The following is a 26,611-nucleotide window of genomic DNA, read 5'->3' on the forward strand; positions in this document are numbered from 1 at the left end:
CCACGTCAAGGGTGCCCAACCCCATCACATTTTGTTTAGTTTAGTTTTTCTCTAAATTTGTGCTGTAGAACTGGATCAGCAGTTGAATACTGTGCTTGCAGATTCATCAGCCGGTGGCGTTGCCTGCATACTACAGGAGTTTAACAGCTAAGTTCCTGGGGGTGCAAAGGTGTGATGGGGCTCGTCGTCTCTGCGCTGGGGGAGGGTGGGGCTATGTGGGTGGAGGGCTGAGAGCTGTGATGCCGATCGTCGTTTCTGGGGTGGGGTGGGTCAGTGCTGCGAATCTGACTGCCTCAAATCCGCAGGACTTTGATTGCTACGGCAAGGGGTGGGGGTTGTCTGTAGCAGGCCTCTCCACGCTGATGCAGGGTTGTTGGTTATTAACCGATATTTCATCTTCTTTTAGCCACTTTGATCTCCCTGGTCAGCGTGTTCCAGGTTTGTAGTCACTGAAAAGAATTACAGGTTAAAAAAAAAAGACAAAATCATTGTGACAGCAGCACACCAACCTTCGTTAATCTAGAATCAGATAAAGAGATAAAAAAGATTTTAAAAAAAATCTTGTACATGCTTCATTAATCATTCAAACTATATTATCAAACATATCTCAATTATTACTATTTCGATTTATTTAGCATGTGGTCCCTTCTTGTTTGTTTTGCACCTTTTTATCCCTCAATGGTTATTTATGCCATTTAGAATGTCGATTTCTATCTCTCTGCGAGAGTTTTGTATTGTATTGTGCTGTACTTCTGTTCATAAAACAAAATGCAGATTCCACTTTGATTTCCCAGAGAGCTCCGTAACAACAATCTCCTTTGGTTATTGTCAATATACTTATATAAAATAAACGCTGGAAAACGTTGGTTCAAAGTGGTGTAGAGGACATGAAGTGGAGGTGTTGTGCCTCTGCTCGCCCGGCCAGCTGCGGAAGGGGAAGGGATTTTTGTTAGGGGAGCACTATTTCGCAAGCCGCCCGTTTCCCCGGTAACAGGACGCCTCGCTGCCGAGTCGGACGGCCAGGGTTGGCGAGCTGCTCGTTTTACAGGGTGAGTTCGCGCATCTGCTCCTTTCCGTGTGCCTGCTTGCGTTTTCTGGCTGCCCGGCGTGCCGTGTTAGCATTTAGCTGCATGCAGCCATCGGCCCAGATCGCCGGGAACAACCTGTTGACCACCAGCGCTGTGTGATTCGTGACTCACCGGGTAAATCTCCCGGATCCATTAAATTACTCATGAGTCACGAATCTTCGGTCTCCATTGAACCGAGTCATTTGAGTCCTAAGTACACCTCGTCTAAATTGTTAACTCCATCACATAAGTACATCTTATAATCATTCATAAATCAATTACTTCCATAGGAGTCGAATAAATTACAGTTTATTTGCATCATCTGAATCTGAATCACTCACAGACGGGTTAGCAGCATCCGGCGGTTCCTCTGGCCGGAAATATTGACTCAAGTGACTCACGCACCCGGATCAGTTAACTGAGTGACTCAGATGCTACTCGGATCCTAAAAAGGATCCGAGTGTTACAGCTCGATTGACCACGGCGTTCTGCAACCTGTTCAAAATTATGAATAGTAAGTAGCAGTTTCTGTAAGTCGACTGTACCAAGATATGACCCATATGAGACCCATATATAAGTTTTATAGCTGCTATGTCCCAACCGTCAAGCCATTGCAAGTTTAAATTATAATTAATAACCAAACCTTGGCAGTAAATTGTAATATTAGTCACATCATTAGTTACACATTTTGTTATTCGGAAATATTTTTTCCCCTCAGATTTGATTCACAAAACCCCATAATGACAATGTGAAAAAAAGTGTAGGTTTTTACTTGAACAGGCAAATTTATTTAAAAAAAAAAATGAGGAAGCACAAGTACATAAGTATTCACAGCATTTTGCCATGGTCTCAGGTGCCTCCTGATTCCCCTGATCATCCTTGAGATGTTTCTGCAGATTAATTGGAGTCCACCTGTGGTAAAAACAGTTGATTGGACATGGACATTTGGAAAGGCAGACAACTGTCTATATAAGGTCCCACAGTTGACAGCTCATGTAAGAGCACAAGCCAAGACAGGATTGTGTGGAGGCACACATCTGGGGAAGTTCCCCACGAGCACAGTGGCGTCGGGACACTTCTGAATAACCTTGTGCGGCCCAGCCAGAGCCCAGACCTGAATCGGATTGAACATCTATGGAGACATCTTAAAATGTCTGTGCACCGAAGCTTCCCATCGAACCTGATGGAGCTTGAGAGGTGCAGCAAAGTGGAATGGGCGAAACTGGCAACGGATAGGAATGCCAAGCTTGTGGCATCATATTCAAAAGGACTTGAGGCTGTAATTGCTGCCAAAGGGGCAAGTATTGAGCAAAGACTGTGATTACCTAAATATTTTTAATAAATTTGCCAAAACCGCCAGTAAACGTTTTTTCATGTTGTCATTATGGGGTGAAAAAGGAATTTAATACATTTTGGAATAAGGCTTTCAACATAACAAATGTGAATACTTTCCAGATGCCCTGTATAGGACTAATAGTCGGCTTTGCTGGACTGTTCTAGGCTGTCATGTCAGACGTCTCCGAAATGCCTACAGAGGACCAGCTGAGCTGGATGGAGAGTGGAGGGGGGCAGTCGGAAACCAAAGGTGGTGGACAAGGAGAAGGAACCGGAGTAGAAGCCAACAATGAAGATGCGCCTGGCCAAGGGTTCAATATGGCTCCAGGCTCTCAGGTGACTGACCAGACTCATAGTGCTGAGCCAGTTGACCTGCGTCAGTCACAGGTTGTCACCGCCACGTCACTGGACCTCCCCAATAAAAGCAAGTCAGACCGAACTCACCCACTGGTAAGAACCTGCTGTATCTTCTGTATGTTCACCAAACATTTGATACCTCCAGTATTGTGCTAAATCACTTCACTTTCACTTTAAATATTACCTAAATATTGATTTACATTGCAGAACTTCCTTATTGTCGTGAAACAATGACATGATGTCTGTAGAGAAAGAGACGGTGTTGTCACCGACACCACATCTCACACATCAACCTGAACATTACTGACACTTTCACTCTTTAATCAGGATTATTTGTGAGTTTTAAACTTTGCATGTGAGATTCGTGTGAGAACACTTAACAGTAGGTTGAAAATGGTTTTGTGGTGTATATTTCGCTTCCAGACCCTGGATTGGGCTTTTGGGATCAACCATTCTCTCCCAGTGTTCAGCCTCCAGGATCACGAGCGCTGCGTCATCCTGTACGCTTGTTCTCATGTGGCGGTTATATATGACCACACTTCCAACACACAGCACATCTTACAGGCAAGGTCCCTCTCCCTGTGACTATGGTAGTGCTCACTTGCGAGAGACTTTGACATTGATGTGTTTTGCTTTTAAATTGGTCTTATTGGTCCCCTAATATCCTGTCTGAAGTCTGTTTCCGAAATGTAGGCGTGGTGCAGAATTACAGCCACTTAGATCCAGTCCCACAATGAGATTTCCCCAGGACGCACCATTTCAGTGTCTGTAGCTTTAAATGCTAATGAGGAGGAGAGCAGCTTATAGAAGTGAGGGGCATTCGTGGAAATGATGTCATCAAATCCATTCACCAACCAAAAAGTTTGGCGCAGACAGGAAGTCACCTTTCCCCTTTTTTTTTTAAAGTGAAGTGATTGTCACATTTTGAGGACATAAGGGGAAAAATTCCAGATCCGGCTGCCTGAATGACCAAAGCACTCTTTACACCTATTGCCATTTCTAGCTACTGTGGGGCTGTAGACAGGCTAATTAATAACGTATTAATGTTAAACAAAGTCACATTTTCATGATAGGGGACCTTATCTAAGCTTTCATTTGATATATTTGTCTCAGTTTCACCCAAAATGGTAGTAAACTATTGGGGTGGAACTAGTGATGGAACAATAGGATCATTCTTTAAAATGTATTCCATTAAAAAAGAACACGGAGAACTTTTGCTAAGAACAAAAAATCATTAGCCAAGTTGTGTCACATTAACGCGGTTAGTTAAGTTTAAAATCTACCAGATATTAGTCACCTCCTTTGAAACTGTAATTCCCTTGATAATTCAAGGGTGTCACGTGCATATATTTATATATATAAAATGCTGCTGTGCTCCCCAGGGCCACTGCAACCCTGTCTCCTGTATGTGTGTGAGTGTGGACCGGCGCTGGCTGGTGACCGCTGACAGCGGGGGAGAGAGTCTGGTCATTATTTGGGACACCTACACAGGGTAAGGCTGCCCACAGACGTGGCACAGACACCATTGGCTCTTAAAAACAGAAGAAACGTCTGTGTAAAGTAATCCAGACGCTGGAGTCAACCCCTCACCTGCTGCTTGTGTGATGCGCAGGATCCCAGTACGGACGCTGTTTGACTGCCACCCAGAAGGGGGCGTTGCTGCGCTGGCTCTGTCGCACGACACCAAATACCTGGTCACCGTCGGGGCTGGTGCAGTTCAGGTGAAGCTTCGCGCAGAATTGCATCACTTCCTTACCTTTCTTTTCATTGCATCCTACAGGGAAATGCATTTTTATTCATTTTTTGTAACTGTTGTTAAATACATATTCATTCGTTGCTGTACTAGATGATGTTTGCAGGGGAAGATGTCTTCCCGCTTCTGATGAAATGGGTGTATTTGTGTGTTGTGATGCATGCAGCGTGTCTGCATCTGGGATTGGACCAGAGAAACAGACAGTCCACTGTGGGTAACTGAGCTATCACCAAAGCTTAGGGTTCAGGTATATTCCCTACAGAACCTTGAAAACTCAAACCTACTGCTGAAATGCTTACACACACTATATACACAGAATGCATTATATAGTTATTTACATTCACATTTATGGCATTTGGCAGATGCCCTTGACCAGAACATCTTGCTTTCATGTTACCATCAATTAAGTAATAATTTCTGGTTCACTAGGACTCAAACCATGAATACAATCATTTTATTCCCTCTGTTGAAGTATTTTCTTGCTTAAGTAAGACTATAAGAACATTACAAGTTAGTCTAAGTGTCCTGTATAGAGGACTAAATATACTAAAGTTCTCTCACCTACCACTGTTCATTGCTACTCACGTATTATATAGGGATGTGACAATATATCTGTCTTCTCCCCTTCAGACACACGTTCTCTTCAACCCAGCCGACTGCATGCAGTTGCTGAGTAACAGTGAAAAGCGAGTGGTTTTCTACAGATGGGCAAGTGCTATTTACACGCAATGTTCACCAGCCATGCCTGCTGTTGCACCCTTGCATGTGTAAGTGTGTTGCAGGTGTAGCATTGGGATAGTTTGTTCTGATCGTTGATGTTCTTTTTAGGGTGAAGGCAGCCTGCGAAGTTCTGCCCCTGCCATTTCAGATAAGGTTGTGTTTTCAAAAATTCTCACATATACATATACACTTTTTTTTTGGACTGCATTAACATCTAAGTCTACTTCCTTCCGGGCAAACTTTTAATCTTGGTTAACAATTTGTAAATGGACAAAACAAATTACAAATGGAGTCAAATGTCAGTGGTACATTTTTTACATTTTAGTGCAGCAGTTACGTTAAAAAATACCATGAAAGAACAAAATGAAGAATGCTGCTGTTTGGTTCTAATCAATTACTGAAGATTATAAAATGGCACATGACCGCACTGTGGGGCTTTCCTATTTCATCATGCTGTAAAACCGCAGTTCAGAGCTATTTAAACCACATGCCTCCAATTTCAAGGCGTTTAGCCAAGGACCGGGTACCCCCAGTCAGAGTTGGCAACTGTTCTTTATTTTGTTTTATGCCTTAGCTACTCCACCTATCTTTAGGCCTGAATGTTGTTGTACTTTTGAGGTGACGATGCCTGTAGATGGCACCATATTTTCATGAATATTTTCTGTTTAAAGCAACCAGCATTGCCAGATTGGTAGAAACAACGCATCTTTTTTAACCATAATAAAATTCATTAGTCTATGTAGTCCAACAATCTGTTAATCATCTCCGATTGTCGCACATTCTTCATCCTTGTGCCGTCTGTGCTTCCTAGACCTTCAAGAGGGTAGTGGGACTCTTCAGTCAGTCTGTGTTCAATAGTGGGGGTGTTCAGGCCTACAGCGCCACCTCTCTTGGCAACGTGCTGCTCTGGGTTCAAGAGCGAGGGCATTCCACGTACAAGGCACTCAGACTCATCCCGCTGCAGGCTGAGGGCATTACTGTCCTTACCGTCATAGAGAGGTACACAACCACACACACTCAGCTAACTACACGGGACACCTTACTGGAGGCATGGCAGGCACAATGCCACGTTGTAAACTGTTGTTTGTGGGTCCTACAGGTTCATTGTAACGGGCGATGCCAGAGGTCAAATCAAGTTTTATGACGAGAACTTGAAGCTCATCAATAGTTACAGCGAGTTCGGCCTGGACCCCATTGCCTCTGTCTCCTTCTCCAAAGAGTGTCCTCCCAGTGGCAGTAAGGGCTATGCTGTGGACTGCACACTGAAGGCAGAGCCATTTGTCATGCGGTGAGAACATATTTATAACAGGCCATGTTGCGTCTACACACCGTTATTAGTACAGGGTGGGCCATTTATATGGATACACCTTAATAAAATGGGTCCTGTTTGTGGCACATTAGTATATGTGAGGGGGCAAACTTTTCAAAATGGGTGGTGGCCATAGTGGTATTGGTAATTTCACAAGAAAAACAATGGTGTGCTTGGTTTTAACGTAACTTTATTCTTTCATGAATTATTTACAAGTTTCTGACCACTTATAAAATGTGTTCAATGTCACCAACCATTCCCATTTTATTAAGGTGTATCCATATAAATGGACCACCCTGTAGTTGAATAGGTTTGTGAGTATAATCTTAAATTCACTAATTACAGGAGCAGCATGGTGAGGATGTTCATAGCCATCGCATCACTAAGCCATCATAGCCCTGAACATTTTTACCCTCACTTCCCAAACTGTAGGAACTTTATTTTCTCGACGGTGACAGCGAGGGTCGCGCACGTGACCCCTCAGGGAAACGTGGCTCAGGACTTGCTGATGGAGCATGCTGATTGGCTGGGGGCCGTGGCCTGTCACCCTCAGCAGCCTCTGGTCACCACGGGCAGCCACAGCGGCGCGCTGAAGGTATGGGACTATGAGCGACATCAGCAGGTCTGCAGCCGGGTATTCCAGAAACATCCGAAGGTCCAGTGCCTGGCTTACGATCCACGTGGTGAGCTTTTGACACACGCGCTTACACACACACACACACACGTGTGTGTGTGTTTTTCAGATGCCGTTTGATGTGTGTTTTGAGCAGGATTCTACCTGGCGGTGGGCTTTGCCAGCGGGGAGGTGTGCCTGCTAGATGCCTGCACTCTTCAGAGTGAGACCGAGGACTGTTTCTCCCACACCACACATGCAATTACACACATTTCCTTCTCACGCGACTCGCTTTACCTGGCCACTGCGGTGAGTGTGTATATTGCGTCTGAGAGAAACTGACCTACAGCGCAGATCTCTCCCTTGGTCATTGTTGTACTCCCCCCCGCTCTCTTTTCCCAGGATGCTGGTAAGGCTGTGATGTTGTTCCAGTTACGTTCAACGGAAGGCAGGCAGCGGTGGCAGTTGCAGGGCCGATTCCAGTCCCACTACCATCCTATCCAGGACCTGCTGTTTGGAGAGCAGCTGGACAGCAAGTTGCCCTGCCTCTTCTCCCTGGGTTTGGACCGTAGGCTGGTGAGGGTCCTGAAATGCTCAAACATACTATCAGGGTTCCTACGGTCATTAAAAACCTGGAAAAGGGAAAAGAGTTTGAAAAGGGAATTTCATTGGAATATGAAATAAACAAATGAAGTTATGGAAAAGTCATTGAAATTTGATTGACACAATGTATAACATGAAGTACATAGTTCCCGTAAGACTGCGTGAGAAACTAGTGCAGGTCTATGCTGGCTTTACGTAGTGAACCACGTCACGTGGTGCTGCAAGAACTTGGAGGAAGACACATTGCTAAGTTTTTCAGGGTTGTCATAGGTTTAGTTTAACAATTTTCTGGTAAATATGACTTTTTGTGGGGGTTTTTTTGTTTTGTTTTTTTACATGTGCACAGAAATTTCAGAGAACGTATAGTCATGAAAATTTGCGGCATTTCTCACACCACGCCATGACATATACCTATAAACTCCTGTTCAGTGCCCTCTGTGTACTTGGGTGAGAGTGTACATGTGTGTGTGTGCGTGTCCACAGGTGGAATACGACCTCCAGAACAGCACAGAGGGCAAACTTGTGATTATGCAGGAAATGCGGGTGGACCAGAGCGCTGTGCCCTCCTGCATGGCTTGGTACCCACCCCTCACCCCTGAGCACTTCCTGGTCATCGCGTCACACCCTGACAGGATGAAGCTGTTTGACTGTACCACCATGATGTGCAGGTCAGATCAGTAATACACACGCACACGCAAAAACAATACACATTGCATGTTCACTACATATTTATATGCATTGAAAAATACATTCATAGTATATCACATATTAAATGCAAACACACGAAAAAACTGACACGAACGCTGGACACATTTATGGCAACATACAGGTGACAACTCTTAGGGTAATCAGGAGGGCAATAGACAGTCACCAGGAAAAGTTTGGATCATGGCAGCTAAACAAATCTTCTGTTCGGTAATTATAATTACACTTGGTACAGTCCAATGTGTTGTCTTGCTGCAGATGCAATATAGCATAATAATGTAAATGTACATTGGTGTCATGTGACTGATTACAAGATGTCAGGTGACTACTCTCTCATACGGGAAGTCCAACAGGGCACCTCATGGTAAAAAAGAGAAAAGTTGTTCTACATTAAGATGGCCCAGAGCATGGTGACCAGGACAGGTTCCACACAGAACAAGCCTCGCCACGGTCCACCAGCGCAGTTGAGAGCACGTCCTCAGCGTCACATCCAGAGGTCATTTTTGGAAAATGGATTTACGAGGGATGACCGCAATGCTGCAGTGGTTGAAGGGGTCGGGGGTCAGCCTGTCAGTCATCAGACCAGATGCTGCACACCGCATCAAACCAATCTGCATGGCTCTGGTCCCAGAAGTTCGATCTTCTAAAGATGATGCCCAAGAAAGCCTGTGAACAGTTTGCTGAAGACTGAAGATTTCTGGAACTATGTCCCATGGTCTGATCTGATGGTGTAAAGTCTGGTGTTCTCCAGGTGAGTAGAACAAAGACATGTGTCAAGCATGCTAGTGGGAGCATCATGCATGAGCGCTGAACATGAATGCCACCATGAAGCAGAGCATGATCCACCTCCCCTCGGAAACTGGGCCGCAGGGTAAAATTCCAACATCCAAGATTAACCCTACCTTGCAATAGGAGCAAGGTCTCAAACGGATGGTGAAGGAGCGCAAGGTGATGTCATCGTGGAGGAGTCGAAGAGGATTCCATGAGGATTCCAACCTGTGATGCTCTAGTGAACTCCATGCCCAAGAGATTTATTACTGTAACTCCCTTCTAGCTGGTCTACCTCAATGTAACATCCGACCTCTCCAACGCATACAAAATGCAGCAGCACGACTGATCTTCAACCTCCCCAAGTTCTCCCACACCTACAAAGCCAAACATGGAGTAGCACCATCCTACCTCACAGCCCTTATTACACCTCGCACTGCACCTCGTATACTCCGAGCCTCCAGTACTGCTCTCCTGGTCCCTCCATCTCTGAAGGTAAAAGGAAGACGTTCATCTAGACTCTTCTCTGTCTTGACCCCTCAGTGGTGGAATGAACTTCCCCTCGAGGCCAGAACAGCTCACTCACTGAGCACCTTCAAACCTTTAGATGAATTTGTAACCTTCTTATTGTCTGACTTCTTTATAGAAACTACAACAGAGTGAATAAAAAGATTGTATTCATAGTTGGGGGTCCTAATGAACCAGAACTGATCACTTCATCGATGGTAACTTGAAAGCACGTTGTAAGTCGCTCTGGTTAAGGGCGTCTGCCAAATGCCTTGAATGTAAATGTAATATAGATTTAAGGCTATGCTGAAAATTAGCCACTAGGCTACAACACCCTACCACAGCAGATTTACACCGTTTTCCAAGCTGTACACTGACTATTGTACATTTTAGTGTCACATCTTCAGTGTTGACCAAAGGAAACATATAATCTAGTATCATAATCTGTGCTGCAGGCAACCTTCCGACCCTGTGATTCGAATGTGGAGACCGTCTAGTACCAACCTGTGTCACTTAATATTGAGATTTGATGTAGAGATGCTCTTGGGCACAGGAAGACAGTGCTGTCGCCGACTCGCGGATCTCCAATGAAGAAGATGGTTGTCTTGCCTCAGACGCAGGACTCTAAATCCCGCCACATGGCTTACATCACTCGTAACATGGTAATTTGAGCCGCTGAGGAAATCATTCCATGAACGTGCGCACGACGCGCGTTTGTATGCATCTCTTTCTTCCGTATTTGTGCGCGCGCAGGTGGGAATGCAGATTCTGCCGCTGGACGGGAATCCCTACAACTCAAACATGGTGCTCTGCCACTCCACGGGCGTGGCCGGCCTGGCCTGCTCACACGACGGCCGACTGGCCTTCACCGCGGGCGGGCCGGACAGCACCGTGTTCTGCTGGGAGATGAGCGCCACGTGAGTCTGCAAACGAATTCCGCCGCGTGTCGAGAAGAAGAAACCCCGTTTCCGCCTGGCTTAGATTTTTTTTTTTTTTTTTTTTTTTTGCCTTTCAGTGCTCTGGAGGCTGCGGCTGCTCTTGGGGGTAAAGACCTGACTCCCTTCTACAGCCTCCTGGAGGGGGGGAGATACGGAGCCCAGTACAGGGTGAGGCTCAAATCAGCTTCAATGTTGCAGACTCGCGGCAGGGACTTTGCTGCATGGGTCAGTGTTCAAGATCCCTTAGGGCCAAATTCGTCCTCTGAGCGCTGCCGTTTTTTTTTTTCCCCTTCGCCTGTGGCATGCAGGAAGTGGAGGATTTTTTCTACTACTGCCAGCTGCGCAGTCAAGGCCTCGACGTCACGGAGCCGACGCGGGTCTCCACACACATCTCACTCTCTGAGGTGCCCTTCATCCTGAGAGCCATGGGCGTCTACCCCACCCAGCAGGAGGTGATCACGCCGGGATCTCACTGGCCAACGCTTGAGCCTGAATGGGACATCATCTGAGCTTTTCTTGTAGTTTAAACGACCGTCCAGCTCATAGGCTAAAAATTTTCTTTGTATCTCCATCAATACATTACAAGTGTTTACATAAAAATTGTCTTAGTATCTTGGTATAAGTTATGTTATATTGACTGAAAACATTTAAAAAATGGAATGGAATTGTTTGTTTTTGTGGTTTTAGAATATTTAGAAAATGCAGTTATAAGCGATGTGGGGCGTGGCTATCTGTTGTGTATTGGGATTACTGTAGGCCCTCTTCATGTCCCACTCTAGATGGAGGACATTCTCAATGAGCTAAAGTTTGGCCACCATGCTGAGACGGGCCGCTGTGCTACTGAGCTGGACCTGCCGGAGCTGATCCGGCTGCTGGTGAACAGACGTTCTATGCAGGGCCTCCAGCACCAAGACCTGCTGCAGGTCTTCAAAGTGCTGGGCAAGCCCGATGCCTCCGGACGCGTGGTCATCTGTCGGGATGAACTGCTGGAGCTCCTGCAGACCACAGGTCTGTGGAAGAGAGGATCAGTAGAGTCCTTCTGTGTATGGCTGTAGGATGAACGATCATCGAATTATGCCAAATTGTGACGTACAGTACAGGCCAAACGTTTGGACACACCTTCTCATTCAACGTGTTTTCTTTATTTTCATGACCATTTACGTTGGTAGATTCTCACTGAAGGCATCAACACTATGAATGAACACATGTGGAGTTATGTACTTAGCAAAAAGTTGAGACCTGACCTCCACAGTCACCGGACCTAAACCCAATCCAGATGGTTTGGGGTGAGCTGGACCGCAGAGTGAAGGCAAAGGGGCCAACAAGTGCTAAACACATCTGGGAACTCCTTCAAGACTGTACATAACTCCACATGTGTTCATGTATTGAGAAGGTGTCCAAACCTTTGGTATGTACTGTATGTACGGCAAATTCTTTTATTTATTTATTCTTACATTTTAACTAATCCAGATACATTAATTGGTCTAGTGCTGATAGTGACCTTCCGTTCTGTGCAGGTGAGCACATGACACAGGATGAGCTGGCTCTGTGTCTTGGTACACTGCTGAGTCCGGACCCAGAGGAAGGGTCAGAGGGCAGACACTGGGAAGGTCAGTGGGTGAACATGGCATTAAATGTATAATATATACACACACACACACACACACACATATATATATATATATATATATAAAAAAAAGTGATTCAACATCCCTCTGTGTTTATGGTGCAGATGTGCTGCCGGTTCCCCGAGAGATCACCATGGAGACATTACTTGCAGACATCCTGGGGCTTTCCGAGGCCACCGGTGGCATCCAAGCAAGTAGCGACGCTGATGGAAGCGTCTTAAAAAAAAACTAAATCTTAATATGGTAGAGGTGTATATTTATTTTATTTGTGAAATCAAGCTGTAATTCGTTTTTTAAAAAAATAATAAAAAGCCTTTTCGAATCTCTGTGTGTGTGTGTCACCGAAACTTGTTCCGACAACTTTTGTTGCTCGAATTTCTCACTTTCTCCCCGTCCTGTGACCGCTCCGCCTGTCCCTCAGTGCGCGTCTCCCGCGCATGCGCGCAGCCGCCCTCCCGGTCCTCCGCTCGGCGTTCACATTGCGTCCGAACAGCCGGCGAGCTATAAAAAAAATCTATCTATCTATATATATATATATATAGATAAAAATAAAATAAATCCCGGCATTCTCCCCGCGGCAGCGATGTCGGGCAGGTCGGTCCGCGCCGAGACCCGGAGCAGGGCGAAGGATGACATCAAGCGGGTCATGGCGGCTATCGAGAAAGTACGAAAATGGTAAGGAGGACAGGAAAGGCGGCGCGTTATTCAAGGACAGAGAGAGAGAGAGGGAGAGAGAGTGGGAGAGAGAGAGAGAGAGAGAGACGGGCGCCCGAACCGAGACGCGGCGGCGTTCCATGCGGGCCGAACCGGGAGCCATTTCGCCGCCGCCACGCGAAGCCGGAGCCTGTAATGCCGGCCGCCGCGACCGCGTCTCTATTCGGGCGCCGCGGGGTGGGCGAGACGGAGCCTTTCCGGGGGGGGGCTTTAAATGCGGCGCTTACCGGGCGGCGGGACCGGGAGAGACTTCCACACGCGGCGGCACTGAACGCGCACTTTCCGACAAAAACGATGATTTGTTTCACTTTTTCCCGGCTTTTTTTGTAACGTTTGTTGCAGGTGTAAACAAAACACCGACATCTGTTCGTTACGCACATTGTACATACTTTTCAGAACTACTGCAGAAAATGTGACTTTTGGTGTTTTGGGCGGGGCGTAAGGCACGCGTGGCCACGCCCCCTCACACGTTATCGATATAAAGTTTGATTTCCCTAAATCGCGTCCGTTCTGTGGCGGCTGAGGCAAGAGGGGAACGTCCGTTTCTAGGTCACAGTTGTAAAATACATTTAAATGTATGGCATTTGTCAGACGCCCTTATCCAGAGCGACTTACAATCAGTAGTTACAGGGACAGTCCCCCCCTGGAGACACTCTGGGTCTTGCTCAGGGACACAATGGTAGTCAGTGGCACCTTGGCCGATCGGGATTTGAACCGGCAACCTTCTGATTACGGGGCCACTTCCTTAACCGCTAGGCCACCACTGCCGTCACAGTACCGTTCACACAGACTGCTCCCCAGGTGCCCGTCATGGCTGCCCGCTGCTCACCAAGGGTGATGGTTAAATGCAGAGGACACATTTTGTTGTGTCACCGTGTGCTGTGCTGCAGTGTTTCACAAAGATAATCACTTCACTTTCACTTCCCTTTCACCCTGTGTAATTGACACCGTGGGAAAAGGGGTGTGGCCCTCTCATTACTTATTATTGCATAGCAATCACAGTTCATTTACAGTTCTGGGCATACAGGGTGGTGCAAAAGTTTTAGGCAGTGGTGAAACTAATTAAATTTTTTTTTTTGTTCGACTTCCCAACAGTAAATTTGTTCAAGTGTACAAACTTAAAAAGTGAAAATAGGGTGGTAGTACCCTAGTGGGTAACACACTCGCCTGTGAACCAGAAGACCCAGGTTCAAACCCCGCTTACTACCATTGTGTCCCTGAGCAAGACATTTAACCCTGAGTGTCTCCGGGGGGGACTGTCCCTGTAACTACAGACTGTAAGTCACTCTGGATCAGGGAATCTGATAAATGCCATAAATTTAAATGAGAGTAGAGATGTGGTAGAAGACCTGGGTGTCGGTCTCTCCCAATCATGTAAACTAATGATTGATCTCTTTCATGCAAAAGTCTACAGAAGAAGAATGATATTGTATTACTGGACAATAGAATAACGGAGTCTCTTTCTCTACACGTGTAATGTCCCTGAAATCCTGCTATAAACAGTTTAGGTATATAAAAATGTGACATTTTTGGTCACGTAAAACTATATTGCTTCTAGCTCTGATAAACAGTGTTTTTGTTTTACCTGTCTGTATTGGTGACTTATGCACAGTCCTGTATATTTTAGTAAAAGAGACAATCTTTGTCCTAGGTGGCAATGAATATAAAACTACTACATTTGATAGTTTTAAGTGTTCAAAGGTGAGAGACGGTTTAGTTTGCTGGCTGCAGAGACCTTGTGGGAACCTTGTCTGCCTGTAGCTGTGAGTCGCCCATTGTTCGGGGTGTCACAGGGACGTGTCCCCTGAGTCGGCCAGCCAGGCTTTCCATTGTGTCAACGCTTTTCATTGGTAGAGTTGGACGGGATCCCAGCGGCTCACAATGCACCCTCTTCTGTCCATAGGCCCGCTTGCCAAGCCCAATATGTCCCCTGTCCCCATCCTGCCCTGTCCTTTCGTGTTTGGGTACAAGACTCCAAGGTCTCCTCTCAGTCTGTTGCGTTCGGTTACGTTGACTCAACAGACTTTCGACTCAACTGTTCTTACATTTACAGCATTTATCAGACGCCCTTATCCAGAGCGACTTACAATCAGTAGTTACAGGGACAGTCCCCCCCTGGAGCAAATTAAGAGTTAAGTGTCTTGCTCAGGGACACAATGGTAGTAAGTGGGATTTGAACCTGGGTCTTCTGGTGTTACCCACTAGGCTACTACCACCCTGTTCTTGCCTCTCGACATGACAACATTTTCCAGTCTCCAGCCCATGATGTAATTCTTAAGATGGATCTAAATCTCATGTAAGACCTTTCTTAGTTATAACTTACTGGAAGACTTAAAAGCCAGCAATACACTTGCTGTGAGCTACGTATGCATCTCCGTACACAGTTGCGTCGTAACGTTTGTGCTGACGTACATGCGACCGCGCTGGACGGCGTCATCTGTAGTGCGTACTCCTTACCACCAGGGGTCAGTGTCGAGGCCTCAAACCGAACAAACGAACACCCGTATGTTGGGTACGGATCTCGCAGCACTGCCCTTATAAAATTAACCACGCAAGAACGTATGTGCATAACAGCACGTATATTTCTGCCTTTATTCCACCTGGAAGTGAAAGGTACAGGCTTCTTATATCTATATTTTTCCATTTTATTGTTTTTCTGCTTTTAACGTTTTGATGCCCTTAAATTCGTGCTGTACACTTTCACTTTAACGGTTTAATAAAGGTTTATCTCATCTATCGCTTCATTTATTTCTTTACGTTTCGTTTCTCTCAGGGAGAAGAAGTGGGTGACGGTCGGCGACACGTCACTGCGGATCTACAAGTGGGTGCCGGTGATGGAGCCAAAATCAGACGACGTGAGTCTCCTGCGTCAAGAAGTCCCGAGCCGAACGGCAGGTTTTAACCGACTCCGCCTTTAATCCGCTTTCAGAAGGGCAAGAATAAAAAGAGGGGGAAAGACGACAAGTACGGGTCAGAGGTCACCACGCCAGAGAACAGCTCTTCGCCTGGCATGATGGACATGCACGGTAAGGCAGGTTTTTACAGAGATAATGAATCATTCTTGTGCTGCTGGCGCGCTCTGGCCTCCACAGCGGCCCACAGCAGTTTTTACACTTCGTTGACCAGTCTTTATCGCCGAGTTATTCTGCGTGCGGCGCACGTTGGAACAGTCCCGTCTTCTCCGTCTCGTCTTCTCAGATGACAACAGCAATCAGAGTTCCATCGCCGACTCCTCCCCCACGAAGCAGGAGACGTGTAACAACATCAGCCCCGAGCCCGAAGCCATGGTGACGTCTCAGAGTGACAGCAGCGAGGGGAAGAGCGAACAGAGCCAGTCTCCGACGAAAGACGCCACGGTGTGCTCCGACAGCACAAGCGGTCAGTGTGTTCTCCACAAAATCCCTCGAAGGCCTTGGATGGGTCATGCTGCACCCTTCCTGCTATTAATAAGCTCTCTGGTTAATGTTCGGGACTCATCAAGGCTGTGATTGTAGAAGGAGGCTTGAGGCATGTCATTTTCATACATGGCTTTGAACCCGATTCTGAATCTGCTGGATGAGACTTCAAAACAAAATCTGAAAAAAGTCCTGCGTTGCGTAGAATTATTAAAACAATGCCATGGCTGAAAGTGATCCAAGCAAATATGTGAAATGGCAGAGAAAGGCATATAAAGGCATATGAAACAGACACACCAAGGGACTAGCTGGTTCCTAACCACAGTATGTACGGAAAAGGGCAAAAGGTTGAAGTGATAAGTGAAGTGATTGTCATTGTGATACACAGCACAGCAAACAGTGACACAACGAAATGTGTGCTCTGTATTTAACCATCACCCTTGGTGAGCAGTGGGCAGCCATGACAGGCGCCCGGAGCAGTTTGTGGGGACGGTGCTTTGCTCAGTGGCACCTCGGGATTCGAACCGGCAACCTTCTGATTACGGGTCATCTTCCATAACCGCTATGCCACCAGTGGGGCAATTACGGTTAATTATAATATTTCTAATACAATCGTGATATTAATCTGCTTTTCCTGTGTAAATGATTGGCTATAGAAAGAAAACTGAATCTGTGTTTAAATTACACATTTTTCAGATGAAATAAACTCTCTTGACTTAGCTCTCTGTGACGCAGAGCTACAGTCATTAGATGTTTCTGTGATGTTTCGAAAAAATAATGTCGGAAGGTATTTTAATTTTAATGTTGCTCTGATACCTTGATTCTGAAACCTGAAGATTGTCTTAAATAAAATACGTTTTTTCCAAGATGCAACTTTACTGTATAATGTTTTTTTTTTTTATTTGTTCAAAAATGTAAAATATTTTTAAAATTAATCTATTCAAGCTCACTTATGTTTGATTTAATCTCCAATACATTTGTTTAATAGCCTGGTTTATTGAGTGATTTATATTTACAGCACTTACAATCAGTAGTTACAGGGACGGACAGCCCCCCACCCCCCCACCCCCCCTAGAGACACTCAGGGTTAAGTGTCTTGCTCAGGGACACAATGGTAGAAAGTGGGATTTGAACCTGGGTCTTCTGGTTCATAGGAGTTACCCACTAGGCTGTTACCACCCCATATTGATTGTCGATTTTCTCTGTCGTTTTATTGATTTGTCCTCTTTGTTGTAAAATGCCCTTTGGTGTGTTGAAAGGCGCCTATAAATAAAAAAAAGAAACATATTTTAACTGTCGTTTGCATTTCCATTTTAAAAAGCCATTTCAATCATTGATGGAACAGCAGCTACATTTGTTGGCAGTAAAACAAATAAAATCAATCTATTTTTCTCTCTCCTTCAGGTCACTCGAACTGCTCAGAGGTGAAGAGTTCAGGAGAGATTGACGCTTTCTCAGACAAAGCTCAGGTACGTATTTCCACAAGCGCCACCCTTCTGATGACACAGTTTGTGATGCGCATTGTAAAATTGTGGGGCAGCGGTGGCCTCGCGGTTCGAATCCTGATTCGCCACCGTCCCCACACACTGCTCCCCGGGCGCCTGTCATGGCTGCCTGCTGCTCACCAAGGCTGATGGTTAAAAGCAGAGGACACATTTTGTTGTCACTGTGTGCTGTGCTGCTGTGTTTCACTATGACAATCACTTCACTTTCACTTCTTTTCAAAATCCCTCGCAGGAATCAGAAGATAGCGCTCCGCCCTGTAAGAAGGGCAAGACGGATTCGTCCTCCGGGAACCACGGGGAGAGCTAACTCTGCACTACGCGCCCTGAGACACACGTTCACACTCACTCATCCACCCGCCACGCCACTCGCTCCCCTCCTGCTCTGTCTCCTGTAGGACGAAAGGTCGTAGGTCGCGCCTGAGACTGGTGCGGTTTTTAATTCTTTTGAGGGAGGAGAGAAAGAAAAAGCTGTGATGTGGAGACACGCCCCTCTGTGCCGGGGCTAAATTCTTCGGCTTTCACGCGCAAGCACGCACACAGACACGTACGACTGCTATCTCTTATCTCTTTCTCTTGTGTAATTATGACTTTCGGTAGGTTCTTTTGCTCAGGAGGGTCAACACACTGTTAGACTAATGGCTGTCTCCTGTGCTGCTGTAGTCTCCACCATCACGGGGTGCTAGTGACGGTCTGAACGAGGCCGCAGGTACGGACGTGCCGCTGTAGCTGTAGAACAGGGCCGGGTAGGAGGTGTGCCTTGTGTTTTAACTCAAACCTTTATTTATTTACAGTTTTGTTTTTGCACTTTGTGCGCATCCATATGTGGTTTACCTTACAAAGTGCCCCCGTTTTATTTTCTACACCTTTCCGTCCCATAAGGGGGGAAAAAATGGTACCACTGTCCAGTCATCACTGACGGAGAAGGAAATGAAATGGAATTAATTTCAAATCGTTCCTATGCCGCGACGTCTGGTTTTACTCTCAAAAGCGGCTCCTTTGCTGAGGCGGAAAAGCCAAGTCTCCCGGTTCAGGATTTTTAGTTACTTTCGGCCTCCGTGACCATCGTAGGGTTTAATCGAGTCGGTCGGGGAGATCAGATGGGCAGGACCCTGAATACAAGACTGCTGGAAACGAGGAGCCCTTTTCAGCCTGTTTTATGCCACTTGGGGGAGTCTAGTTTGTATGGCGGTTCGTTTGGGAGGGGGGGCGGCAGTTTGTCTATACCTCACGTTTAGACCAGCAGCGCTGGCACTCACGCTAAAATGTCCAATCAGATCAGCTCGCTAAAGTATGTATATGTTCATACGCCCAGTCTCGTTTCGCCAGGAGTCCGGTCGGAATATTGCCTTCTGTTGTTCATTTTATTCTTTGGGACCATGTTTAGTTTAATTTTTTGTCTCTCTCTCTCCCCCACTCTACATTGGTATTGTATTGTACAAATATATGGTTGCGTTCCACTTATTTATTCCATATGTACTTACTGGTTTTGTAAGAGGAAAAAAAAATAAAACTTTTTTATTGTAGAGTGCACTTTCATGTTCATTGTGTTGTTGCGATTAATATTTTGAGATTTAAAGCAACCTACAATCTCCAGTTAATTCAACGCCTCTAGCAGGAAGGCTTGAAGACCAGGAGGCCAGCAACCTACACGAGATATTTCACACGCACTGAAACAAACTGCCAGGAACCTTTCTAGATGAATGTGGAAATAAAATTGTGTTTTATGTGACATACTTTTATTATTGAGTAAAATCGCACCAGTTGATATAAACATCAGCCGCAACAGAATCTTTATCTCGTAGTGGATTCAGGAAAAAGTCAAACCGCGACTGGTAAGAGGAGCCGCTGCGAATGGGAATTTCAAATCATTTTTGGTGGTACTGGTGTACCGGTGGAAAACGTTTCCTGGGTTACTGAATGTGGCCCTGTGGCTGAAATCACAATTTGACCCCCCCTGCGCCGGTCCCTCAGCACCCGTCTGAAGGTGAGGTTAACGCGGGCCGTCAGCACCCCCTTGCGGACAGGCAAGCTGTGGTACCAGTATGTGTTCGTGGGTGCGTTCATGAGGAGCAGGCTGCCGTGGGCCAGTTCGAGTCTGACCGGCTCCAACTTCCTGCGGCCCGGGGCTTTGCCCCGTGCATCGCGGTGCCGGAAGACGAACGGCCGGGTGGCACCCAGGGAGACGGAGGCGATGGGACCGAGGGGGTCCAGCTCTCGCTCGTCGTCACGGTGCTCCCCGATGTGATCCAGTCCGTCCCGGTACCTCAAAACGGACACCAGAATTATTGCGTATACAAATTCTAAATGGAAAAAAAAAAAAGACTAAAAACTATAGGTGGGCATTTTCTTAATCTAGATTAATCTACATTAATCTAGATTCATCTATATTAAAATGGCTCATTTGTGTGCTACCCAAATAATGACTAAAAGTAAGTCATTGAGAACGGGTTTCTCAAGCCAGGTGGCGCATTAGACCAGGGGCTCATCTCCTGTTCCCAAAATGCATCACAAACTGCTTGAGAAAGCTGTTGTACTATGATAATTGGTGATGAAAATAAATGATGTTCAATAAGATGTACTGTTTATTCAGTTAAATAGCTGCATCCATGTTACCACGTCACGTTTGATGTGGTAATTTCACAGGTCAAAGACTCGTTCTCACCCCCTACAGTGCAATTCGGCTAGGTATACATCCACGCTAAAATATCAAGGTGAAAGTCATCATAGTGTAGCGGTTCTTCTTCTGCGTTGTGTAACTTTTTGATTTCGTTTCTTGAACCACAAATGATGAGCTGACACCCAAGAGATTTTCTGTGCAAAGTGTATTCTGTACAAAAAGCAAGGTCGTGTCAGAACATCGCGTCTTTCTGCACCTCTCTCTACAATATACAGTATTAAAAGAACATAAAAAAAATATTCACAAAATAACACACATGCAAAATATTCCTAATATGTACATGAATTACAATTAAAGAAATAACTTTTTGCACACAAACCACACGCACCTCACAACTCACGCCATGTGTCCAAGAGACCTGAACCGGGTCTCAGAAACAAAATAAAAGTCTTTAGGAAATAAGAAAATAAAAGACACAAGAAAGAAGAAATATACTTATAAATCTAGTGTAACCATTTAACTCCACTCCGGCACAATAGCTTGCGTAGTATAGACCCAGCTCCCAACCCAACTTTGTGAATAGATTAACAGTGATATTTTTTTTTTTTATCGCCCGATAAGAGTCTCACGTTAACACAGCACGTTAACGCCGATAACAGCCCACACCACTACTAAAAACTGAATAAACTAAAATGTATACACTTCATCTGTTATGCTTGAACTCACCTGTTGATCAAGACAAAGTTGAAGGTATGTCCAGTTGCCTTGGTAACCGCATCCCGTATATATGCCAGGGTCTGGGTCCAGGGCCGGGCGAGCAGGTGCACCCCCGAAAATGAATACATGAGTCCCTCGTCCCCGTAGGTCGCCTGCTGCCGGGGGACACTGTGGAGCTTCCCAAACACCCGCACCTTCGCCTGATCGCCTGAGAGTCACACAAGAGACATGGTAAGTCACAGCAAGGAGCACATGAGGACCGCCATGCATCCTTCAGGTTTCACCTGACCTGAGAAGTACTCCACCTCCTGCTCCAGGGAGCTGTAGAGTCCGTCTGCCTCCTCTCTGGAGAACAGCAGGCCGTAGTCACAGTCCAGGCCGTCTGCCTCAATCTTCCGCCATGGGATCGGGCGAGGGAATTCGCCGCCCGGCGACTTTCCTTCCTCACCCTTCTCCGTCTCGGTGAGAGACGTTTTCCTCCTCTTACTGTGAAGGTCCTTACCTCCGTCTTCCATGGTCCTTTTCCTGGTCCGTGTTACAAACTTGTCCATTTTGAGAGCTGCTCACATCACTGCACGAATCGCAGTGGAACTTGCCTGCAATGGAAGCATTCAAGTCTGAGAACCAAGACATTTGGACGGAGGTCAACTGTGGACCAGTTAATTAAACAGGCAGCTTCAAGTACAACAGCAGTTGCAGTGGCCTTTAACCCTGCATGTCTCATGGCTTCAGGGGACAATCCAGGGGCATCACTCGCTGGGCTCAGGGGGGTTACAACCCACTGAATGCTCATTCAGCGGGTGGTAGTAGCCTAATCGACACTCACCTATGAACCAGAAGTCCCGGGTTCAAACCCCACTTACTACCGTTGTGTCCCTGAGCAAGCCACTCAACCCTTAGTGTCCTCAGGGGGACTGTCCCTGTCACTACTGACCATACATCTTGTACATGTAAATGGGATGGGAGCACAACCTTGGGAAGCAAAGCAAAGTTCTCACGCCTGCATGCACCCACCTTTCTGAGAAAGGTCACGTGTCTGTAGAAAATCCTCACCAATGACTTCCCCCTTAAGCAAAAAAACAAAACAAAAGGATCTTAATATTATTTTCTGAAACACGGTGTCTGTAAGTGTTGTAAAGAATTTTGCAGCGTAAATGAACCCTGTTCGGCATGTAAATCGTCCGTGACGTCACATTTGCGGGAGCGACAATTCAGCTCGTTCTTAAGACGCAGCAGCAGCAGCAGCGCGGGGACAGAAAACCACTTAAATCACTCGTAGATTCGACCAGAGCAAAATGATCGGGCAGAAAACGATCAAAAGTTTTTTTCCACCTGTTGACAAAAAGAGAAATATTGAAGAGCGCAACGAAAAGGAGGCTGGACACGAAAATGTGAGTTTCTGAACGCATAATGTAATAATAATGCAATAATTCATGCTACAGTGTCTGTGCGGTGCCATTTTTTTTTATCCGGTATGCTTTCTTTCTTACTTTTGAGTTGGTTAGGTGTTTGCTACGCTTTGCTTTTTTCCTGAAAACCCGCGAAATTGCTCATAAACCCGGAAACCATGCGCGGTGGGCATCGGGTTGCCAGTTGTGGGTTTAATGTTCGTTTGCCTTCCTTCCCCCATTAAGTGTTTTGTGAACGTCGTCGGTCGCGGCTTGTGGCCTGTTTATGTTACCAAATGAACATTTATTTAAATTATTTTGAGCAAAAAAATTATTTAGTTTAATAATGGTGCAAAAGAGAATCTTATGGTGCGCCGTCTCGCTTATTTCCCACGCTACCTGGCAACCCTTCAGTTTTTATGACGTACAACGTCAACATGGCTCTGGCCGCCTCAGCAGCGTGGTAGCGTGGAAAATTTCGCGGCCCTTGACAGTAGATACTCGCCTGTGGTTCCCGTCAGAGTTGACCGGCGCTCGGCCATGAGCCTCCGAGCCTTTGCGTCCCGGCTGCGGAACCAGAACAGTGCGCTGCCGTGCGTCCCGGCGCGGCGCGTTTCATCTAAACGTCCCCCCTCTCCGCAGGTGAAGAGGTTGAAGCCGGACGGCGCCGGCGGCCTGAGCCCCGAGCAGCTGGAGCGTGTGGCCCGCAACAAGCAGGCGGCGCTGGAGAGACGCGCCGGCCACTGCGCCCCGGGTGGGGTCGGGGAGAGCTGGAGACGGGCGCTGAGCTCCGAGTTCGGCAAGCAGTACTTCAGCACGGTGCGCCAGCGTCACAAAATCCATGCGCATCAAATACAATACAGGCCAAAAGTGTGGACACACCTTCTCAATCAATGTGTTTTATTTATTTTCATGACCATTTACGTTGGTAGATTCTCACTGAAGGCATCAAAACTATGGATGAACACATGTACTTAACAAAATGTTAAGTATGTACTTAACAAAAAAGGTGGAATAACTGAAAACACGTTTTATATTCTAGCTTCTTTGCTCTGATTACTGCTTTGCACACTCTTGGCATTCTCTCGATGAGCTTCAAGAGGTCGTCACCTGAAATGCTTCTCCAACAGTCTTGAAGGAGTTCCCAGATGTGTTTAGCACTTGTTGCCTTCACTCTGCGGTCCAGCTCACCCCAAACCATCTGGACTGGGTTCAGGTCCGGTGACTGTGGAGGCCAGGTCTCCACTTTTTGTTAAGTACATAACTCCACATGTGTTCATTCATAGTGTTGATGCCTTCATTGAGAATCTACCAACGTAAATGGTCATGAAAATAAAGAAATCACATTGAATGAGTGTTTCACTCAGAGCTGTAAAATCTGTAATGTACAATATTTTATTAAATGAATCATTCTAGCTTGCTCTTTATATTAAGAATCTGTTGTAATGTTTTTTTTTTTCAGAATGTAGGGGGTTTTGTGATTTTTAATGTTGCTATTGTTATGAAATGGAGCATACATTGAAATCTCCTGGAACCTGGCCATCCATAGTTTGGGTCAGTGTTGCCAGATCCTAAATGTTGGGAGGTTCGTACGCTGCTTAACTTTTTTCCTAAAATCTGAACATTTTATCGTACACACAAAATTTCAATTTTTGACATTACTCAGAAAATCTGCTTCGATAACACATACTGGGTCAGTGGTGGCGTAAGGGGTAAGGAAACGGACCCGTAATTGCTGCCTCTTCAAATCCCGGTGACACTGAGCGAAGAACCGTCCCCACATTGCTCTCCAGGCGCCTTTCAAAATGACAATCACTTAAAAAAAATATATACATTTAATATATATCATATCATAGACTGTGCATATTATAGTGTGTAATGCAACTTTTACCTACTTATTGATCGTAAAATTAGTGTGCAAATGCGATAATTATTGTATGTCTGGTAACACTGGTTCGGGGTAAGGTGGGTGACTTATTATGGGTTAGATGTTGGTTTCAGTACCACTTGTTCTGTCCAGCTGATGGCCTTTGTTGCCGAGGAGAGACAGAAGCACACCGTGTACCCACCTCAGCACCAGGTCTTCACGTGGACCCAGATGTGCGCCATCGAAGATGTGAGTACCGAAATCACGTGGCCCGTTAAAGCCGAGCAGGAAATGAGGAAATTGCCTGTGCGTTTTTCTAGGTGAAGGTGGTCATCCTCGGTCAGGACCCTTATCACGGACCTGGCCAGGCCCATGGACTGTGCTTCAGTGTTCAGAAGCCTGTACCTCCTCCACCCAGGTTCTGCATCATTTTAAGTCATTAGAAGCATGCATTTATTTGCCCAGAATAAGTTGTTCATACTCACCCACTGTAGGCTGTTGGGGGCTGTCCCGTTGAAAGTGGAATTAAATCATATTTAAGAAGCAATGTTTTTAAAAAAAAAAAAGTGATTTTAATTGTTCGTCTGTTTTCCTTTCAGCCTGGTAAACATGTACAAAGAGTTGGAGTCTGACATTGAGGGCTTTAAACACCCGGGGCATGGAGACCTGACTGGATGGGCAAAGCAAGGTAGGCATCTATGTGCTAAATAGGCTGAAAGAAAGGGCTCCACCTTTCTAAATGAGAAATCAACTGTTGCATTTTTCACTATAGAAATGTGTGTGTGTGTGTGTGTGTTGAACTCTATTGAAACCCCTAAATTCTCGTAGTATTTGTCTCTTCTGAGTTCCTTGTCGCATTTTCTCACAGGCGTTCTGCTGCTCAACGCCGTGCTCACCGTTCGTGCGCATCAGGCCAACTCTCACAAGGACCGTGGCTGGGAGGCGTTCACCGACGCTGTTATTCAGTGGCTCAGTAGCAACCAGGACGGCCTGGTCTTCATGCTGTGGGGTGCCTATGCCCAGAAGAAGGGTGCAGCTATTGACCGGGTGAGTCTGGAGGCCTGTGCTGATGTTTGTTTATCATCTGTGCGCTAGAATTATTAGAAGGCCTGGGTCTCTATTAGCTCTGGTAATTTGTCAGGGTCGGATATTTCGTTTGCTTTAATATCAGTGAAGAGTGTACAAAATTGCAGCTTTTGATATGGTTTTGTTTCGGACTAATCTCTGTGAACTTTCTGCCTTTCAGAAGCGCCACCACATCCTGCAAACAGTGCACCCATCCCCACTCTCTGCCCACAGAGGCTTTTTTGGCTGCAAACACTTCTCAAGGACAAATGAGATGCTTCAGAAGTCAAAGAAGACTCCCGTAGACTGGGCTGCGCTTTAAACAATGAAATGGTCGAGGAGATCCAGAGAGGGGAAGCTACGACCCAGATTGGACCAAGATAAGCTCTTACCCTGTTCAACAAGTCCATTTAGGCTTTGTGTTTTTTCTTCCTCCGGTTTCATTCATTGATGTTATGCGTTCAGAAGAAATGACCGGCATGCTGCAGAACACTCACTATCTTTACAGAACAATGTACATATGTTTTATATGCACTTTTTTTATGCTTTTTTTATGAGTTTTTTTTTTTCCCCTTTTGTAATAAATTCTTAAAATCTGTTGGTCTTTGTGTGCCCAGCTCATTTCTGGGTCAGGTAGGCTATTTGGGCCGAGTGCTGGGGTGAAGTAAGTAAGACAACGAGATCATCAGGGCTGTTGGCAGTCTTATCTGCTGCATTGCTGCTCGTCCTTGGCTACTTCTCCGTTATTATTCGCCAATAACTGCTCACCAATCACAACTCATCCTATTCTATGGCGAGGAATCATTACTGTAATGTTTTCTAACATAGACTCTCGTTTTGAATAAGAAGCATAAGCCACATTCAGAGAAAAAAAACTTTTTGTTAAATTGATATAACGATCCTATTGGAACAAGAAGAAATTAAATAGTTATTTAGGTTTTAGGGTCGTTCATTCGCTTTGTTTTGAACAAAAAAAAGGTATTTGTTTTCTATTCGACTGTCAGTGGGTGTGTCTGAAGTGCGACCAATCGCGAAGCGTC

The 26,611-nt window shown here is 45.9% G+C and overlaps 4 protein-coding genes across 5 annotated transcripts; 3 read left to right on the forward strand and 1 right to left on the reverse strand.

Annotated features, from left to right (window-relative positions):
* Positions 1-833: 833 nt before the first annotated feature.
* On the forward strand, positions 834-12,550 carry cfap251 (cilia and flagella associated protein 251). Its single transcript, XM_028995898.1, has 21 exons — positions 834-1,049; positions 2,568-2,852; positions 3,183-3,323; positions 4,142-4,251; positions 4,372-4,480; positions 4,679-4,759; positions 5,143-5,220; positions 5,341-5,385; positions 6,044-6,231; positions 6,332-6,520; positions 6,974-7,224; positions 7,312-7,463; positions 7,557-7,730; positions 8,241-8,425; positions 10,291-10,399; positions 10,491-10,654; positions 10,753-10,843; positions 10,984-11,127; positions 11,455-11,683; positions 12,193-12,285; positions 12,408-12,550. Exons 2-21 carry the CDS (start codon positions 2,574-2,576, stop codon positions 12,533-12,535), a joined length of 2,940 nt encoding a protein of 979 aa, XP_028851731.1. The 5' UTR covers positions 834-1,049; positions 2,568-2,573; the 3' UTR covers positions 12,536-12,550.
* Positions 12,551-12,734: 184 nt separating this feature from the next.
* On the forward strand, positions 12,735-19,440 carry bcl7a (BAF chromatin remodeling complex subunit BCL7A). The gene is made up of 6 exons (XM_028995902.1): positions 12,735-12,978; positions 15,791-15,872; positions 15,947-16,043; positions 16,216-16,395; positions 17,817-17,881; positions 18,150-19,440. Exons 1-6 carry the CDS (start codon positions 12,887-12,889, stop codon positions 18,222-18,224), a joined length of 591 nt encoding a protein of 196 aa, XP_028851735.1. The 5' UTR covers positions 12,735-12,886; the 3' UTR covers positions 18,225-19,440.
* Positions 19,441-19,636: 196 nt separating this feature from the next.
* alkbh2 (alkB homolog 2, alpha-ketoglutarate dependent dioxygenase) lies at positions 19,637-22,911 on the reverse strand. Its single transcript, XM_028995901.1, has 6 exons — positions 22,742-22,911; positions 22,412-22,583; positions 22,266-22,317; positions 21,541-21,847; positions 21,261-21,459; positions 19,637-20,180 (listed from the first exon to the last, which is right to left on the reverse strand). The coding sequence occupies exons 4-6, from the start codon at positions 21,800-21,802 to the stop codon at positions 19,778-19,780; spliced, it is 864 nt and encodes a 287-aa protein (XP_028851734.1). The 5' UTR covers positions 21,803-21,847; positions 22,266-22,317; positions 22,412-22,583; positions 22,742-22,911; the 3' UTR covers positions 19,637-19,777.
* unga (uracil DNA glycosylase a) lies at positions 22,462-26,101 on the forward strand. 2 transcript variants are annotated; one of them, XM_028995900.1, is made up of 7 exons: positions 22,462-22,642; positions 23,282-23,458; positions 24,660-24,755; positions 24,827-24,924; positions 25,106-25,194; positions 25,375-25,553; positions 25,753-26,100. In XM_028995900.1, the coding sequence occupies exons 1-7, from the start codon at positions 22,547-22,549 to the stop codon at positions 25,891-25,893; spliced, it is 876 nt and encodes a 291-aa protein (XP_028851733.1). In that variant the 5' UTR covers positions 22,462-22,546; the 3' UTR covers positions 25,894-26,100. The 2 variants fall into 2 exon arrangements, with proteins under 2 accessions (XP_028851733.1, XP_028851732.1); XM_028995899.1 differs by lacking the exon at positions 22,462-22,642 and having other exon boundaries at positions 23,073-23,458; positions 25,753-26,101.
* Positions 26,102-26,611: the final 510 nt, after the last annotated feature.

The sequence above is a fragment of the Denticeps clupeoides genome, chromosome 11 (assembly GCF_900700375.1).
Source record: "Denticeps clupeoides chromosome 11, fDenClu1.1, whole genome shotgun sequence".
Taxonomy (NCBI): Eukaryota; Metazoa; Chordata; class Actinopteri; order Clupeiformes; family Denticipitidae; genus Denticeps; species Denticeps clupeoides.

What these genes read in the sequence shown, in the direction of transcription:
- cfap251 (XM_028995898.1), top strand. Translation starts at nt 2,574, where the DNA reads ATGTCAGACGTCTCCGAAATGCCTACAGAGGACCAGCTGAGCTGGATG. An exon ending in TCGGGGCTGGTGCAGTTCAG is followed by an intron (nt 4,481 to 4,678) that starts GTGAAGCTTCGC and finishes TGATGCATGCAG; the next exon opens with CGTGTCTGCATCTGGGATTG. An exon ending in TCTACCCCACCCAGCAGGAG is followed by an intron (nt 11,128 to 11,454) that starts GTGATCACGCCG and finishes GTCCCACTCTAG; the next exon opens with ATGGAGGACATTCTCAATGA.
- bcl7a (XM_028995902.1), top strand. Translation starts at nt 12,887, where the DNA reads ATGTCGGGCAGGTCGGTCCGCGCCGAGACCCGGAGCAGGGCGAAGGAT. An exon ending in TGGAGCCAAAATCAGACGAC is followed by an intron (nt 15,873 to 15,946) that starts GTGAGTCTCCTG and finishes ATCCGCTTTCAG; the next exon opens with AAGGGCAAGAATAAAAAGAG. An exon ending in CTTTCTCAGACAAAGCTCAG is followed by an intron (nt 17,882 to 18,149) that starts GTACGTATTTCC and finishes AATCCCTCGCAG; the next exon opens with GAATCAGAAGATAGCGCTCC.
- alkbh2 (XM_028995901.1), bottom strand. Translation starts at nt 21,802, where the DNA reads ATGGACAAGTTTGTAACACGGACCAGGAAAAGGACCATGGAAGACGGA. An exon ending in GGAGGTGGAGTACTTCTCAG is followed by an intron (nt 21,460 to 21,540) that starts GTCAGGTGAAAC and finishes TGTGACTCTCAG; the next exon opens with GCGATCAGGCGAAGGTGCGG. An exon ending in AACTTTGTCTTGATCAACAG is followed by an intron (nt 20,181 to 21,260) that starts GTGAGTTCAAGC and finishes GTCCGTTTTGAG; the next exon opens with GTACCGGGACGGACTGGATC.
- unga (XM_028995899.1), top strand. Translation starts at nt 23,180, where the DNA reads ATGAGCCTCCGAGCCTTTGCGTCCCGGCTGCGGAACCAGAACAGTGCG. An exon ending in AGATGTGCGCCATCGAAGAT is followed by an intron (nt 24,756 to 24,826) that starts GTGAGTACCGAA and finishes GCGTTTTTCTAG; the next exon opens with GTGAAGGTGGTCATCCTCGG. An exon ending in CCTGTACCTCCTCCACCCAG is followed by an intron (nt 24,925 to 25,105) that starts GTTCTGCATCAT and finishes TTTTCCTTTCAG; the next exon opens with CCTGGTAAACATGTACAAAG.